The sequence below is a fragment of the Pelmatolapia mariae genome, linkage group LG2 (genome assembly GCF_036321145.2).
Source record: "Pelmatolapia mariae isolate MD_Pm_ZW linkage group LG2, Pm_UMD_F_2, whole genome shotgun sequence".
NCBI classification, from domain to species: domain Eukaryota; kingdom Metazoa; phylum Chordata; class Actinopteri; order Cichliformes; family Cichlidae; genus Pelmatolapia; species Pelmatolapia mariae.
This window is the reverse complement of record NC_086228.1, coordinates 4,409,856-4,427,571: the sequence shown is the minus strand read 5'-3', so window position 1 is coordinate 4,427,571 and position 17,716 is coordinate 4,409,856. Positions and strand designations below refer to the sequence as shown.

Below are 17,716 nucleotides of genomic sequence, written 5' to 3'. Positions count from 1 at the left end.
GAAGTTGTTGTTCAGGGTGTACAGAGACAAAAAAAAAAAAAAGACAACATGGCACTTTCCTCCCTTCTGGTTTTCCAGCTGACCTCTCAGTCAGTCAGTTCAGTCATTTCCTTTCTTGTTACTCTGGGCTTTGTGAAGGAGAGATCAGTGTACCATGATGACTATGTGCATTTTTTGCTCCCTGTGTAATTTTCCCTCTGACCCTTTCTTTACAGAAACAAATCATTGTGGACCCCCTGGCGTTCAGCGAGGAGCGCTTCCGCCCTTCCCTGGAGGAGCGCCTTGAGAGCATCATCAGTGGTGCTGCCCTCATGGCTGACTCTTCATGCACACGTGATGACCGCAGGGAGCGCATTGTGGCCGAATGCAATTCTGTGCGCCAGGCTCTCCAGGACCTTCTGTCTGAGTATATGGGCAATGTAAGTCTCTTTTCAGTTTTGTTTTCTTGTCCTATTATCTCCTCCCATCTTCTTTATTGTAGGCAGAACAGTTTTCTAAGGTCAAAGGTTGTACAACGGACTACAAACACAATTCATTCTAGCATGGATTGAGTTAAACTCTTAACATTTGACTCTATGTGAGTGTAATGTACTGTCTTTACATAATTGGTTCCACTTGCAGGCACATCAATACCAACACATAACCTAATTAATTGTCATTGACAGTTATGTAAGTGATTACATAGCTAATCCTTGACCTTGCTTAATGTCATAAAGTATAGTACTCAATATATAAACAAAATTGGGAAACCTGGTCTTACTTAATATTTCTGTTGTGGTGAACAACTTTTTAAACTGAAGTACTAGTTACATGGCTTTCATTCCCATCAGTCACTTAAGACAGAATAAATGTGATGGGGGGGGGGGGAATAAAAATACAGAACAAGCAGAATGGGTTGGTACAGGAGAACATTTGATTAGACAGGTGTATCGACCTGATCGGATTCGGCTGTGGCTAATAATAGATTCTAGGGTGAATAGTTATTTTGTTTCTGAAATTCAGCTGGGACAAAAGACTTAAGAACCAGGAAAGTGTATACACATATTGAAAGGATGAGAAAAATGACAATACTAGCTATTGCAGAGCATAATGACCAAGCTAGAGACAATTAAGCCCAATCCACACAGGAAACTATTTGCTTGATGGTCATTTCTTGGTCACTGATGGTTGGTCATTAGTGGACATTCCAAGCTCCAGTTGCCTTGGTGACCCCCTAATATATTTACTACCTTGTCATGTCAATCAACTGTATCCTGTGCTCTCATTGGTAGCTGCTTTAGTTGCTTGCCTCAAAGTTTAGAAGTTGATTTTTCAGCCATTACCAGCAGTTATTTCACCCACCATTGCTGCATGTCAGAGAACTGAGCCTGCTGATTTATTAAATGCTAAAATTACTATTCTGTCTGTAACCAAAAGCAATATTTATTCCTGGCCTTGGCCCTGCATGCCATGCCTGTGAAATCTGTTTAGAATTTTAGGGATTCAGTTGACAGATAAAGACCAAGAGCACAACCTTTTTTAGAGTTCACTTGCCTTTGGGGAAGTATATAATATTAAAAAAAGATGCCTTAATGGCAAAAACTGTTATTTTTTATTTTTTATATCCTTCAAAAGGAAAATGTTTCCACAAGTGCTGATGTCTTATCACTGGATTAATGTGACATATTTTGTAGGTAGATGCGAATCTGCTCCCATTTGTTGGATTTTGTTTTGTCCCAAAAACAAAACAAAAAAATGACAAACAAAAAAAACTTGTGGACAGATCACAGCAACCAGCTCAGAAGCTGGATGAATACCGTCACATAAATGCTGTTATGTCAGAGGGGAATAAGTCAAAACCGGGAGCTAAGACTTTGCAAAGTTTCATGTTTTCAAACTACTGCAACATATCGCAGTGCATGTCTATATATATCTGAGCTGCTGCACTGGCATATCATTAAAGTGGCGGTAAAAACCGACACGAGGGTACACTGTTCAATCCAGCTGTGGTGGCCACGGCACAAAGCATCAGGTTACAAAACTGTGCATGACCAGCTAGGGTGTCACAAATGTTATGGCGTGCCCCCAGATGATGTGATATCCAACTCGGCACGGGGCACTCGGAGCATAAAAGCACCATTCCAGTGAATGCTTATAAAATTATTTGATTGCAGATCAGGTTTGCCTCAAAATTTGTTTTCATTGGACATTGACAAAATAAGCAATTGTGCTAAGCAACTAAGTTTGAATGTCATTTTCTCTTATTCTAGCTTGTCAATCCTCAAGAATTGCAGTCATGGTTTGCACTTGTTGTCCATCCACAACATGTTCAGTTTATTTTAAGGTTCAAGACACTCATGCGGCATCTCTGATTTGCTTCAAAACGGCTTTTCCACTTCACTGGACTCATCCATGCCAGTCATGTTACCCTGTATGACTTGAGAAGTTAGATTTACAGAGAAACACCACTCATCAGCATGGTGATGATAAGTGGACATGATGGGTGTATGACCACTCATTTGGCCAAATGAATACAACAGATGAGAAGCGTAATGTGTCATTGTCCACAGTGTGCTTTAATGGTGTAGTTTAGCCTCTAAGAATGGTGCCTTTAAAGCTGTGGTAGGTGTTTGTTATGAATCTTAAGCATCTAAACAAACCGCACTTGTTTGAGGATGTGTCAAATTATTCCAAGACAGAGAGATAATGATATATGTGGTTTAGGCAAGAAAAAAGACTGTCTCCCTTAAAGACATTAGTATAGGCCTATGCTTGGCACAACCTTGCTACATGATGTCCTTGATTTTTAACTGTAGATAATTTTGAATGCAGATAAAGCAGTGAAAGTCATTAAACAGTATGTAGCCATTACAGCATATGGGTTTACACTCACAGCTCATGGTGTTGGAAAGACTCCTAACTCATTCATTCTCTCTCCCATCCCTTATGTTTCTTCATACCCTCTAGCTACAACTTGTTTACCCCCCTTCTCCATTTTTCCTGCACTCCTTCTGACTCAAAGATTTCCTAGCATCTTATAGTAAAACTCAAGGATTGAATCTTAGGTTTTTTTTGAAAGGATTCAACTTGGAGTATAATTAATTGTTCAGTGTAGGGTTGTTGTACTATACTTTATGTTGTACGACTTGGATTGCTTTGAGCTTAAACTGTGCTAACAGCAGCGGCCAAGAATCAAACTCTGGAGCTTGCATTTATGTGCTAGTGTGTTCCTCATCCCTTAGGCCATGAAACAAAAATGCTTTTGTTAATCTTTTTCATTAAGTTTTGTATAGGTTTGTTTAATTAGGCATATTACAAGTTGTACAACCCCAGTAGTAATATACAAATGATCTGGCTGCGGCATGCTGCAACAATGTATTGAAGCGATAATTTAAAAAAAAAAAAAAAAAAAAAAAAAAAAAGTACTTTGAGTACCCTCTTTAAAATCTATCTTGATAATTTTTATATGGAAAAGGGCTGGATAGATAACGACAATTGGTGTGTTGTCTAGAAAGCACATTTGTTTTTTGGTTTTTTCTTTTTTTTTTGTGTGTGTGTGTATGTTACATTTTGTTTCAAAGCAAGTTTGGTTTATATTAAAGTTGATAAGCATTTTTTAATGTTCTGTTTAGGTCTGTTTTTGAGCTTTTCAAACTGTGCCTTTTATACACATTCGCAGCAGGTGGTTTATTGCTTGTTTCATTTGTTTGTTCAACCATGAGAGTTGGAGGAGCAGTTGAAATTATGAGCTGATTTGAACACCATTTAATATATTTATTTATCTTGTATACAGCAGGCACTTTATACAAGTTGTATTGTCTTTTATAAATTTGAGCTATATATTCAGATGTCTAAATGTATCGAGCACATTATGCGGATGAATCACTTGGATATGTCCAAGTGTCTTTCTTTTTTCGTGTTCCCAGAGTAGAAATTGTAAGGGCAATGCTAATGATGATCATTTAACAAGACTAGAGCTTGTCTACTCAGCCAGTGAAGTGGAAAGGTGGGTGGGGGTAATGTCGCCCCAGCACTGCCACATAGTGTGACCTCAATTATTCCATATTGTCATGACAGTTTGGCATGGCACGTGTCGAGTGTAACTGTTTCTGCCACTTTTTATTAATAATGCATCCCTTGTTCTCGGCATCTGTCAGGGTTTCATTTCACATTGGAGAGTGACGCTTGCTTGTTTTGACATACACAGCTACTGACATTTAAATTTCTTCAACTTGATAGGATATATTATCATTTTCACCTTAGGCAAAAAAGACCTACCTGGCCAATGCAGTGGAACCCAACTTGTCCTCCTTGCTTGTGGTTTTTGGTGTAGCTCTCTTCCCACACTCTGCTTTCTCCTTGCTGAGTTCTGTTTCACTTCTTTCTTTGGCAGTTTCAGTCTTCCTGCTTGTGCCCTCTTTTCTTAGTGCCTCACTCTTTCCTTAACTCTCGCTGTCTTCTTGCCTTGGGCATCTAAAATGAATTTTATTTTATTCTTACACTGTGCGTGCCTCTCATTTTAAATACTTTTTAGGTTTGTATCTTGTGCCATGTACCCTCCTTACCTGGTACCCTTATAGGGTGTGTTAATAACAAGTTCACAACACTAATGTGGATATTGATTGACATTTTACATGGGGATTTTGTTTGGACATATTTAAAAACCAAACAAACCAAAAACAAAGAAACAAACAAAAATTGTGTTTGATATTGTACCCAGAGGTTGAGATTATTATAAACCGTTTTTACCAAAAACAGGGTGGGGGAGTGACAGGGTTTTTATTTTTGTTTGTTTGTGTCTTTGAAACACTTGCATGAAAGCATTTCAATTTATCTATTTGTAATCTCATCTCAATGGATAATTAAAACAAATTGCACTCCACACAATGTAACAGGGGAAAGATTTAGAGTCCCAAAGGCTTTTCTGTATTTACAGCCTCCATAAAACACTGGTCTGTCAGTAAAAGCCCTTCAGGCTACATTTCATTGATGGGCTGATCTTTTGCTGGTGAATTCCAGGCTTTTTGATTAGCTTTGCTGTCAGGTAAATGAGATACACCCTTTCTTTAACAGGGTGTATCGTGAACTACATTAGACAGCTTGTTTTAAATAATTTGCTGGCAGCTGTGGCAAGCTTTGTCTGTATATTAATATATTTGTATTAATTCAGATTACAAATTTCGGTGTCATGTTTTGACCTTTTGCCATGTCCCTTTCTTGGTCACTTGAGAGCTGAGGAAACAATTTATAAGTGTAATATACTGAAAGATACTGAAGCAACAGCTTAAGCATGCAGATTATCCTTCTGATGGTAGTTGTCCTTAAGGTAGACTCATATTTAGCACCATAACATTTTCAATGAATGTACATCAGTTTAAATATTTTCTTTCAATATTGCTTTTTTTTTGTGACACAGAGTTACAACTCTAGCTGTGAATACACTGTTAAGTGACAAGATCAAACTAAGAAGCCTTGATTTCTTACCTTGTTCTAAGTTTCAAACACTTTCAAATACAACACTAATATTCCTTTACTGTTGAGATTGGCCATAGAGAGGTGGCTGCCTCAGAGCCAAAGTGGCACATCTTAAAATGGATTTTACTGAGAATGTGGAATCCAGTTATTAGCCAGGTAAGACCATTGTCTTTGAGTGCCTGTATCTTGGAACTTTGGCTGAATCTAAAACCTAAACAGACTGCGAAGAACATGTATATTGCATACAGAAAAAGTTATAGCTTTAAAACTGAGGGCTTAGGTACCTTTCAGAAAACAAAGCTTATCCCTCAGTTAAGTACCAGATGGTTTAAGTGGTGTAAGCAACGTGTTTGTTTTGTGTAGAAAACATGGTTTGATTAGGCTGGAGTTGGAATTTTTGCTGTTTACTTAAAGCAGGCCTGATATTAGCACCATTTCTCTCTGGGTATGAGACAGCAGTGGCAGACTTGCTGGGTCTGGGATATTTTATAATATGGTAACATGGCGGCCATAGGTTTTTGTGAATAAAAGTGCTGTTCTAATTTTGAATTGGATTTTAATTTATTAGGCTAAATATTCAAGAATGTCTATTGGTTTGTAATTCTCTATTGTTTGTGCGAGGACTCACCAGTGATATCCTTGGAGAATGGCTTTAAATTTAAGCAATAAATACATTAGGGCTTATATGCTGATGAGTGTCCTGATCAATGTGTCCCTCCTAGTAAGCATTTTCTAGATTATTGGAGGCCTCATAGTGAGTACCTGAAACATACATGGGTTCTGAGTCCTTGAACCACACTGCCGAAGCCATGCTGTCAGACTCCTCAGTTTTGTGCCTTCCTCACTTGGGTACACTCTCCAGGTTAATTACAGAATCTTGCTTTTTGTAGACCTCATCAGAAAAGAGCAGGTAAAATTGAAGTGGCTCTTGTAGTTGGAATGCCACGTAAGGTTCTATTCCGTACAACAGCATCTTTGAAAACTCCACATGCGCATATGGAGCTGTCTTCTCTGTTTGAATTTGTACTAGAAACTCTGGAGTCTTTTAATAAGATATTCTTTTTAAGAATATTAGGTTTATTATCTGAACCTTCTGACAAATGTAAGATCATAGGTTAGTTTTTTTGATGGTTGTTTCAATCCTCAGATGAAAGTTACATGAAGAAAATGGCTTAACCAGTTTCTGTGCTTTTATAATTTCTACATAATATAACACGAGTGTGCACTAAAAATATGATTAGAAATATGTAAATTATGGAAAGTTCCTTGAACAAAAACCTGTCAGATGTTTATTTTGACATTATTTTGTTTTCAGTTAGCTGTTTTAGAGCAGTCAGTGAGTATGAACAAACATGGTAGAGTTCAGTTTTTACTGTTTAATCATCCAAAAATCTGGAAGTTGTCTGGATTCAAGTACTCAGTCTGTGTCTAAAATCAAAACAATATTGGAATTGTTGTTTGCGGTGGTAGTAATACTTGCACTAAGCAGAGATTAGAGAGTGGCTCGAAAATCCAGAGTTTAGATAGCCAATAACTGTATTTACTGGAGAGTGTTATACAACTGTAGAAAAAAATATGGACACTGAAATAATAAAACAAAGGCTTTTTTGTTGTTTCAGTTGTTTTTATGTAAATTGCTTTACTGTGTCTTGTGTGAATGTTTTACTTTGATAGTTTTTTTTCTTTTATATTTTGCACATAGAAGCTTAAGACGTTTTTTGCGTTGATGAATTATATCTACTACTTTGTTTTGTTTTTTTTCTTTCATCTGAAAGTTGAATCTGAAACTAGACTCAAAGACAGTAGTACTGTTTTTAAATGTCACTTGTAAAAACTATGCCATTAATGTTGCCTACAATCTATTAGCCCACACCAAGTGTGAAGTCTTAGTTTGTGGTTTTGGTTTTCTCCATGTAAGTAAATATCACATTGTCACAGAGTTTCTAATTCCAAAGTTTAATCTGTAGTTTTTTGCTCTGACATCCAAGAAAAATGGACAACACTGGATATTGCTGGTGTTAGCTGATGATCATTATCTGTAACTGCAGTGCTTGTATATCGGTCATTTAATTTTGGGCATTTGACACTGGTCCTATGTGATTAATGTAAAATCATGAATTTGGTGCAGTTAATATTCTCAACAATTCAGTCTTACATAAGACTGGAAATGCTTTAATAGCTTAATTACTGGTTATTCATTGCGGTGTTAGTTTGTAGGTTTTTCACTATTGACTCTTCTATTAAACAACAACAACAAAAAACAACTATTTGTACAGATGGCCTTGGCTTCCTATAGCTTGTGGTAAAGTAAAAGATCAGTTAATTGGTTAATTAAAAGGGAAAAAAATAGACTTTTGAATGTACCCATAAACATGAATCCGCATAGCAAAATTTTTTTTGAATTTTTAAAATCATAAATATTCAAACAATATCCTTCTTGAATGTCAACAAGTGTTGAATTTCACTTTGTCGATGTTCAGATTTTTGCAGTATCACGATTTATACACTGTACTAAAGTGCAATTACAGACCAAACCAAGTTGTGAGCATCCATCAGTTGGCAAACACCTTGTAAATTATAATCATTTTATTTAAAAAATATATGTTTTGAGGGGACAATGTTTTTTTTTTTTTTTTGTTTTTTTTTTTCAGTTTGGCACATCTTATCCACTATACAGATATGAAATTGTACATATTACAATACAAAAGGAAAATGGGAAGAGAAAAGCATTCAGTTTGCACAAAGAGGTTGGGTTAGAGAGGGGATTGGTTCCTTTTTTTTTTTTTTTTTTTCTTTTTTTTTTTTTCTCTATTTTCCATTTTTTAATTTTTAGGCAGGGTGGGAACAAGGGCTAGAGGATGACAAGAGGAAACAAAAACAGATTACAAAGAGCCAGAGTGCAAAGGGATGCATATTTCTACAAATTTGTGGATTTTCAGTCACTTGGTACAACTGTAGTCTTAAACAGTGAAATGTCTAATGATTGACAGAACTTTATAGGAATTCCATATACATCCCCATACTTGGTGTTATCAAAAACGAAGTCTCCCCATAAAGTTTGCTGAATGAGATTAGGAAATATTCAACTGAATTTTGACTCTTGAACATGCAAAACAGATTAGAAGGGCAATAGTTAAAGCAGTGCTAAGCTGGAAACAGATTAAATTAGAAAATGGAGGTGCTTGACTTTTAAAAATATGATCAGTTTATGCAATGCTTTCATTCAATTCAGACATGAAGTGTAACAATTTTTGGTTTACAAAAGCACTTTCTTAAGTTGTTGTAGGCATCCTATGAGCATGTGCTGAGACACGTTGACACGCAAGCATTCATTTGAGTGTGAAGCCAAATTTTGACAAGCTCAATATAAAGACAAAGCCACAAATGGTACCTCCTCCTTACCTATAGGGGGCATCAGCCAATGAACTGCACCCTAATTGTTCAAAACCAGACGTCTCACTTAAAAGTGCTGCATCTTGTCATCACTAATTGCAGACTTTAGTAAACACGAGTTAAAATACTAGTCCTAGGAATTGATAAGAATATCATAAAATCGCTTACTGAGTACTTGAATTTTACAGTGTTCAAACATTGGACTGCTCAACACTTGATTAGCTGTGAAGTTGCTGCTACTCTGGTCAGTGTACATTTCATGCCTAAGGTGCCGTCATTCTGTCATTCCATTCTCTACTACTTTTACTTGCCCATAAGGATGCTCGAAAATTTTAAGAAAAAGACATAACCCCATTGTTAAACTCGGTCTTCATGGTCCTATCTATTCCTCTCAGCCCCACTCTTTCACCCTGCCCCCACTACTAAATTGAACACAAAGAAGTGCGAAGCTACTGCAGCAGCTTTAGTCTGATGCTAATGCACATCCTCCCCCTGCTGCATACAAATGTGTCCTGACCCAGGCTTGCTGTTTGCTTATCACTGGATCTCCATTTGCTCTCAGGGTATTGACCGCAGTTTAACTTGACACTTTCTAGTGCTAACCTAGGACCTGAAATGCATTTTTTGCTAACAAGAACAATACCTTAAAAAAATATTCACACATGATTTTTGGTCACAAGGATTACTATACTGTATTATTTTTCAGTGGTAGCATGACTAAATGTTTCTAGATCACTGGTGTGGGTGACAGAATATTAAGTTCATTTTGCCTTGCTTTAATTGGTTCAATCTTGAGCCTGTCAGGACTGATTAGTGTGTAAGCAGTAAAGAGCACAGGCTACTGGGGTTTTGTATTCAGAATAAAATGCACTCCTGTCTGGCATTTGAGCTGGCTGTTACCGTTTGTCACTTGCTACCCTCACACTAGCTTGTCTGTATATTGATCCTGGTATAATATAGCTCATCAGTTAATTGTAATCAACACCTAAAGCTGTTGGAAATATTGTGGTCACAGTTTGTATGGCAGTTGAAAATGGAGAATTCATGTACAGATCATTGTAGATCATTTTCCATGTCTAGGGTGAGGCTGACATCCATGAGTTTTTTCTAAGCAGTGTAGTGTGTTGGAAGTTAATCACAGTTGCTCAGTCTGTCCCACAGATTGAGAATTTATTTGTGGTGTTGAGCCCTCGTGGGTGGGAGCTCAAACATCCATTAACTTGAGTCAGCTGCAAAACAGCTTTGCATTTACGGGGGTAACGTCTGATTAAAGAGGTAGTTTTTCCAATTTATATAATTGAACATAAATTCTCCATTCTCAGTCCACACTTGCAGTTGCATTTCCACACAGAAATTTTTTTGGAGGAAACCCAAATTTTTTTAGAAATAAAACAAAATCTCATTCTTACTAAATACAGCCTCTCTTCTTCTTTTTGTTTTCTGTTATTTGAGTTGGGCAACCCAAATGTATTCTTGATGGGAAACCGTGGAACCGTGTCAGATTTGATAAACGTAATGTCATTAGTGATTACTCAATAGAATTTCAGGATTCTTCTATCCATAACAGATGATTTCTTTATTTATAACATAACAATAATGACATTTACTTTACAGTTATAATTCATAATTTGAGTTTGGTCTTAGTGCCCTTTAATGGATTATAGTTCTCTCAAAACAAAGCTACAAAACAAAATGTTTTGATAATTGGTTCTGTTCATTTGCCCCAGTGATTGAATGTTTGGCTTGGACTGCCTATGGTGTAGTTAGAAACAGCATTTCAAATATTTACTTTTTAAAAGAAAATACATAAATCACATCTTCCCTTAATGTATTCTGTTAGCAGAGGGCCACTTGGCAAAGTAGTTTCTCTGTGCTGCAGAATATAGAGACAGTGGTGGAGACAGATCTCACAGTTTACAATTTTCTTCTTTAAAATGATTGCCCCTGCCTGATATGAACAACCTTGCATTCATATAAAAATAAATTTGTGACTATCTCTACAACGTCCCGTAACTGGCCAACCTCTGCCATTGTAGCATTCTCACATATTCTCAAATCTCACTTGTAGAAATTATGCTTTTTACATAAACTGGAAAAACAAAAAAATCAAACCCTGTATCATCTGAAATGGTCAAATGACAAACCATATGCTCTAGGAATAAATAAGAGTTCATACTTCACACTCTTTGTAAGGCAGCTGCTGACACTTGCACTGCCCGTAGCCGTTGATGATCACGAGTGCCCCTTCTTCATGGCTGGGCTCATACTCATTATAGGGTACCTGCGTAGCTAGGTCTGCCATAGGCTGTCGTTGCTGGGTCCTCATCTGTCTGCGGTTCTGAATAGCCGAACAGTGGCGTATCCGGCGCAGGGTAGGAGGGCAGCACTTCCGTGAGATATAGACAACAAAAATGATGAAAAAGAATGAAAAAAGAAGGGCCATAGTTCCCATGATAACCCTTTGAGTCATAACAGTGTTGTCTGCAGTTGCGAAGTCATCTGTTACAGCTGCCTCTTCCAATGGAGCAGTAGTAGCTTGAGCAGTGCGTGATGTTTGTGTTGTGATTGTTGTGGTAGTGACTGTGGTAAAGCTCCCAAAATCCTCTGCATAGTCCGGTGTGGGGGTCGGCTGCATAATTCCAAACAAGGAGCTTGTGATCTCTGCAGCTATAGTAGCGTCTGTTGTTGTACTAATGGTCTGAACGACTGGTACTGAAAAATTCTGACAAAGTTGGAATCCATAAACGGCATCAAGTATCTCCTCACCTTGGGCATATTCAGGACTGTGGCAGAGGATAGAATGCTCCCACCTTCCCTTAAAGGTGCTTAGCCAAGTGGCAAGAGAGCAAATCCTTTTGGTACATTCCCAAAGGTTGCTGGATAGCCCAATCATACCCAAAGACTGCCACATATCCAAGACTTGGGGATCCAGGCTGCTCAGTTTGTTGTTATCCAGCAGCAAAACTTTTAAATTTGGCAGCGTTTGAAACACATCAGGGGTCAGGACACGAATTTCATTTCCTGTGAGGTCCAGCTTCTCCAGCGTGGTCCAGGTCCATTCCATGCCACATGTTACGTTGCTGATCTTATTCCATTGCAGGTATAGAAATTGAAGGGCAACAAGGCGAGGGAAATGGGCCAAGTTTATCTTGGTCAGTTGATTGTGCTCCAAGTGGAGCTCTTTAAGCTTGATGAGCCCAGCAAATCCATTTCGTGCCAGGCTTCGGAGACGGTTGCTGCTTAGGCCCAGATATTCCAGGCTACGGCAGTCCCAAAATGCCCGAACAGGTGTGGTGCGAAGTAAATTAGAGCGGAGGTGGAGTATCTGGAGCTTCCTCAGTCCGTGAAACAGTTCTGGCTCCAAAGCAGTCATCTGATTGAAGGACAGGTCCAGTATCTGAAGATTGATGAGGTGGATGAAGGTTGTGTTGGGCAACTTGGTGATACGATTGGAGCTCAAATTGAGGTCCTTCAGTTTATAGAGCCCTTGAAAGGCATCCTCTTGTACCGTGGTAATCTGGTTGTGGTCTAGATGTAGCCAAGTGAGCTGGCTGAAACCATAGAATTGATCAGGGCTGAGCTCAGTGATACTATTGTGTCGTAATGACAGCCCCAGGGCTCCCTTGTCCACACCATCTGGGGGTGCCTTAAGCCCCTGGGTGTCGCAGTAAAACTGCAGGTCCTCACAGCGGCATTTTTGAGGGCAGGTTGTGCACAACGCAGGAGACAGCAGGCACGCTAGGAGCATGCTGATCACAGACAGAGCCGCTGGTGCAGGTCCCACCAATGGCCACCTTGAATGGAAACCTGGGTGGGTTCAAAGACAAGAAAATGAACTGTGGGGCGGGAAAGCTAATCTCTGCAGAGTACTTATTACTAATTCATGGTGGCAGTTATGCTTTTTTGTGTACGCTCTGTCTTGTCCTTACATATAGCTGCTAAGGTATTTTACATTGGCAACTTTAACAGTGTATGTAAACATGATACCCTTGAGATTCGGTTTAATGGAGATGTCATTTTCTCAGCAAGGCTTCTAATGATCAGCTGCATACATAAGGCAGACTTTTTTTCTTTTTTTTCCTCACCTCTCCTCTCCCTTACCGTTTATATTAAGCCTGTTTTGGTCCACATTTTGTGCTATTCATTCAAGCATAATTTTCTTTCTTAATATTGTCATTCATTTTTTATCAAGTGCTCTATGCTTTTTTTTTTTTTCTTTTTTTTTCTTTTTTCTAGGGGAGAAAAAAAAGCATAGATCTGTTATCTGTTCAGGAAAAAATAATAATTTCAAAAAAAATCTTAAGTCTTTTTTTTTCATCACTTATGAGATCTTCTAGAAGATACAAATGTTAAAAATGTATGTCTTCCCAACTCTTCTGTCTGAAGGAGGAAACATGAAGGACCATTGCAGTAAATAGACTAGGCAGAAGAGCTTTTAGTCTTCAGCCTCCCTCACTCTTACTTGTATTCCCTATTCATGTCCAGACCTGTCATATAAAGGGGCTAACTTACCCATTCTTTTGTGCACATCGGAGGCTGCATTCAACTGTCCTTTTCCGCAGACTCTTGGAGCAACCAGATGGAAGAAAAATCCAAAGGGAAAAAGCCCTTTTGATTAAGCACAAAAGGAATCAGCCTCTTGGGAAATAAAGCAATTCTGAACCCACCCAATTCAAACAAAATATGAAATTCCATGTCCCGACTAGATGTTTATTCCTTTTATTTTGTTAGTCCTTTAAAATCCAGGCTCATAGAAGAGGTTGAATCTTTTTCTTCCAGCCCACGAATCCTTGAAAAAATTATTATTTTTTTTAAGTTGATCAGTTGCATCCAGAGTGACTCCAGTGATCAGACCCCCCCCCCTCTCCCTTTTTCTTCTTTTTCTTTTTTTTACCCTTTTGTTTCCTTTCCTCCGCAATGGTGTCAGCTCAGACCGTTAATTGAAGATCAAGCGCTTCTCTTTCATTGCCGTGGTCCTCCAACCCTAACTTGTTGATGGCAGCCAGAGATCCTGCTTCTGACGCCGGCTCAGTCTCAGCATAGCCTCTGCAGAGCTGTGAGCGGAGCCCTCGTCTGCTAGCTGAGACGCAGGGAGAGAGAGAAAAAAGCAGAGCAGGGAGTCAGGGATGTTATTCTGTGCTTTTTTGTTGCAGCCACTCACTGCTACAGAGTGGTGGCAGCCTGGCGTCGATCATCACTACTGTTTCTCTCTCTCTCTTTTTCTCTCCCACACGCGCGCACACACACAAACACCCTCTCACTCTCCTGCTCAGTCACTTGCTCTCTGCCTCATACACAGTGCTTGTGCACCTTAGTCTTCCTCCACCTCCCTCTTGCATCTCCCTTCCCTCCCACTGGCTCGTCACCTTCAGAATATTGATATCTTGAACGTGTTGCGGCAGCATGCTGTTGAAATTAACCACAGCTGTAAATCTCAGCCTCGCCTTGCTGCTGTTCTGCAGACTGTATGTATAAATGTATACACGGGACATAAACCTTAAAAAAATAAATAAATAAATAAAAAGAGAGAACACCTCAAAACAGGTTTTACTACATCAGTGCTAACATAGGGTGTCAAATTTACATATCCTGGTTGCAGTTCTTTAACTTTTGAGGACAGGCATGTGATCAATTGCCAGCTCCTTTGAAGTTAAGTTAGACTAGCTTTTAAAATGTAAAGGTCAAGGAAAAATACTGGGTTATTCATGTGACGCATTAAAAGGATTTGAAATTTACTAATGCTAACATGCATCTACTTGACCTTAAGCTATTTTGTGATTTTTTTTTTTTTTTTTTTTTTTTTTTTTTTTTTTTCCTATTTTTATTTATTTATTTATTTTTTAATTTTCTGTTGAAAAATGTTTGCATTTCAGAGTTCTGGAAATAGAAAAAAGAGAACTCTTTAGCGCCTATCGGAAGCACTCAACTGAGACTCTGCAATTGAGCCCAAAGTCTTGATACAAAGGTTCACAATAAATGTGTTAAGGTTTTATCTTCCTTGTACCGTGATACCAGTTAAAGTATGCTAACAACAAGACAACTGGAAATGCATCCCAATGGATTTTTTTTTCTTTCTTTTTTTTTTCTTCTTGTGATCATTTTTTTCCCTTGAATCCCCCCTTTTTTTTAAAAAAAAAAAAAATTAAAAAAAATTATTATTTATTGTTATTTTGCTGTTCATCCCTTTTGGAAGAAAAACTGAGGTAGCTGAAAAGTCGAGGTGTGAAATGAACCGTGGTGATGAGAAATTCCTTAATCCCTTGTCCCTATAGTTCTTCATTATTTAATGTTTGGTTGAGATGCGTTTTTGGGTATATGCATCAAATTAAATTGCAATCAGGCAGACTACTTAACAGAAATGGTATGAAGAACAGATGGTATCCTCCTCAAAGTTGGTTCTTCGGCCCCAGTCTCCTTAAATTTATCTGATATGGATTTTAAACATTGTTATTTAATGAAAGCAATGTAACAATGCACACTGATTGTAGATGGCGGTGATGGTGAATTACATATTTTCTGTTTTTTCACAATTCAAGTTGGAACACAGAAAAAGTAAGCCCCATCATTATCTGGCTGTGAATTTGCAGGTCATTTGTCCTGCATGTTGCTGTATTTTTCCACATCTATTTTAGCCTGTATCCTCAAAATGGGAGAAAACATGTAAAAATACTAAGACCTTAGAGGAATGTTCTGTCTGTCTGTGTGCCGTCTGCTTAGTTGCAATTTGGCGTGTTGCAAAAGTAAATTTTAGAAGGGGGGAAAACATTAAATTATGCTTAATTTGTACTTAAAGTTCAATAAATTTATAACTTATAAATCCAACTAAGATGAACTTTGAAAAGCAAATAATGTTGAATTGTTGAAAAGCAATAATATTGACTGCATATTATTTGACTCTTAGGGCAGACTCTTGTTTCCATTGAAACACTAGTGGGTTTTTGTTGAACGGGATGTTCCTAAATCTGTCCTAAAGGAGGTGGATATACTCACCTGGCTATCATAAAAGATTCTGCAGAGAAACTGCTTCCATAATGAGCACCTGAAGAAGTGCTTTAGAACCCTTTGGCGTGGAAATGAAATATAGGCTAGGCATGAATGAAATAGGATTGAAAGTGTTGGGGCAAAGCAGGCTAAAGCCCTACCACAGCACTGTATCCAGCCAGCACAAAATCACAGGGGATTAGTGCTGTGGAGCTCCACGGCCCCTAACTGTGTGCACAAGCCCCCAACGGGCATAGGGCAGTGGGGGATGGGGTAGGTCAATGCTACCACCATCCATGGTGTTACGTTGCAGTTGATTTAAGCATTATAAAGGGGAAGAAGAGCCCAGAGTCCAACTGGTCCTTTGCCTTTACTCTGACCTTTCCTGTCCATCTAATTTTGCTCTAATTTTATGGCTCTCCACTATCTGGAAATTTTTTTCACTCTTTCTCACTTTATCTTCTCAAGCGTTTCTAAAAGTTTTCAGTGTTTTTCTTTTGTACTTTGCAGAATGTGATCGAACATCTCTCTATTACAACTACTCAGTAGTTATGAGTGTGTTCACTGCAAGGCAGCCCCTGAGTATTTGTGTGGCTTGTGTGGATACAACTAAGAACTTATTTAAACCAGAAACGAATGCATAGGTTTAAATGTAGAAGACTGATATGATTTTGGGCCTTTATGACTTTCCCAAAGTTGGTCAGTGCTTTTGCATAGCAACAAGTCACCTCTACTTACATCACCTTATGATAGCCAATCCAGTCCTTTGTTCTCAATAGTTTCCACAGTTGGGAGCTAATGTTGGCCTTTAAAGCTTGAAGACAAATGGCTTATTCTAATACAAAATGACCAAAGGACTTGAGCAGCATTGTAATAAAAATTAGTGAGGGGGAATAATGAAACAAAATGAGCACTTGTAATATCATTAGCCCTGAATCAAATTAGAATCACAAATGTGACAAACATAAAATGATTTAAAACAGTTTCAAGTTTGACAGCCCATTGGATTTAGAAACGTTGGCTGTTACCAGACTACTTTTAATGGTGTACACAGGTCTTTATAGCATATCCATGAAGAGCGCCGTGGTGGTAGAGAGGCTTTGAAAGGATTTGGGTAGCTTTTTTTTCCCTCTTCAATAAAATTTTGGATTTAAAAACAGTTTGCAACCAACAGAAGCACTTAAGAGGATGCATTGCACATTAAATATGACACTGATATAATGCAAAGAATTTTTTTTTTTATAAAAGCCAATATGGTGGCTGTTGCCCTGTTTACTTTCAGTGTGTATACATTATTAATTTAAATTGTTAGCTGGTGTTCTGTCGGTGCATTACTTGCTGTGGGTCAGTGGAGGATGTCAGTGTTTATTGGAGAGCAAAATGTACAATAACTGGAGGCTTCAGAAATGAACTGGACTTGGTATCTCCAAACATTAGCTCCACAAAGCAGAATAGCTCAAGCTTGTTGAAAATTACATTTCATTTCAGAGTAACACCTACAGGATGACCCAAGTCAGCTCTAGAAGAGTTTGGGTGACGTTAAAGTATAAATTGTATAACTACCCTGTTGGTTTAAAAATGAAAAGATGCAAGGGATGATTTACAGATATGAATATTTTTGTCATTTTGCCTTTTATTTACTCAAGTCCATAGACTGTTTAATATTTTAGGTTTGATATTGATTTAATTTGATCTGATCCCAAGACTTTTTTGACACATGAGCTGGTCCCTGTCATTCTACTCACTAATTACTTCTTTTGTCAATGTTTCAGGCGGGAAGAAAGGACAGAAGCGATGCTCTGAACACTGCCATTGATAGAATGACAAAGAAGACTAGAGACCTTCGCAGACAGGTACTTTTTTATTTTTTTGTGAACTTCTTTTTCCC

At 38.2% G+C, this 17,716-nt stretch overlaps 2 protein-coding genes across 2 annotated transcripts in view; one reads left to right on the top strand and one right to left on the bottom strand.

Annotated features, from left to right (window-relative positions):
• ctnna1 (catenin (cadherin-associated protein), alpha 1) overlaps positions 1-17,716 on the top strand; it is a 71,739-nt gene that overhangs the window by 16,197 nt on the left and 37,826 nt on the right. Inside the window, exons 7-8 of the mRNA XM_063490825.1 lie at positions 216-419; positions 17,601-17,681. Coding sequence (XP_063346895.1) covers positions 216-419; positions 17,601-17,681 — 285 coding nt within the window. The remainder of the gene's footprint in view (positions 1-215; positions 420-17,600; positions 17,682-17,716) is intronic.
• On the bottom strand, positions 7,898-13,998 carry lrrtm2 (leucine rich repeat transmembrane neuronal 2). Its single transcript, XM_063490824.1, has 2 exons — positions 13,360-13,998; positions 7,898-12,654 (listed from the first exon to the last, which is right to left on the bottom strand). Exons 1-2 carry the CDS (start codon positions 13,361-13,363, stop codon positions 11,018-11,020), a joined length of 1,641 nt encoding a protein of 546 aa, XP_063346894.1. The 5' UTR covers positions 13,364-13,998; the 3' UTR covers positions 7,898-11,017.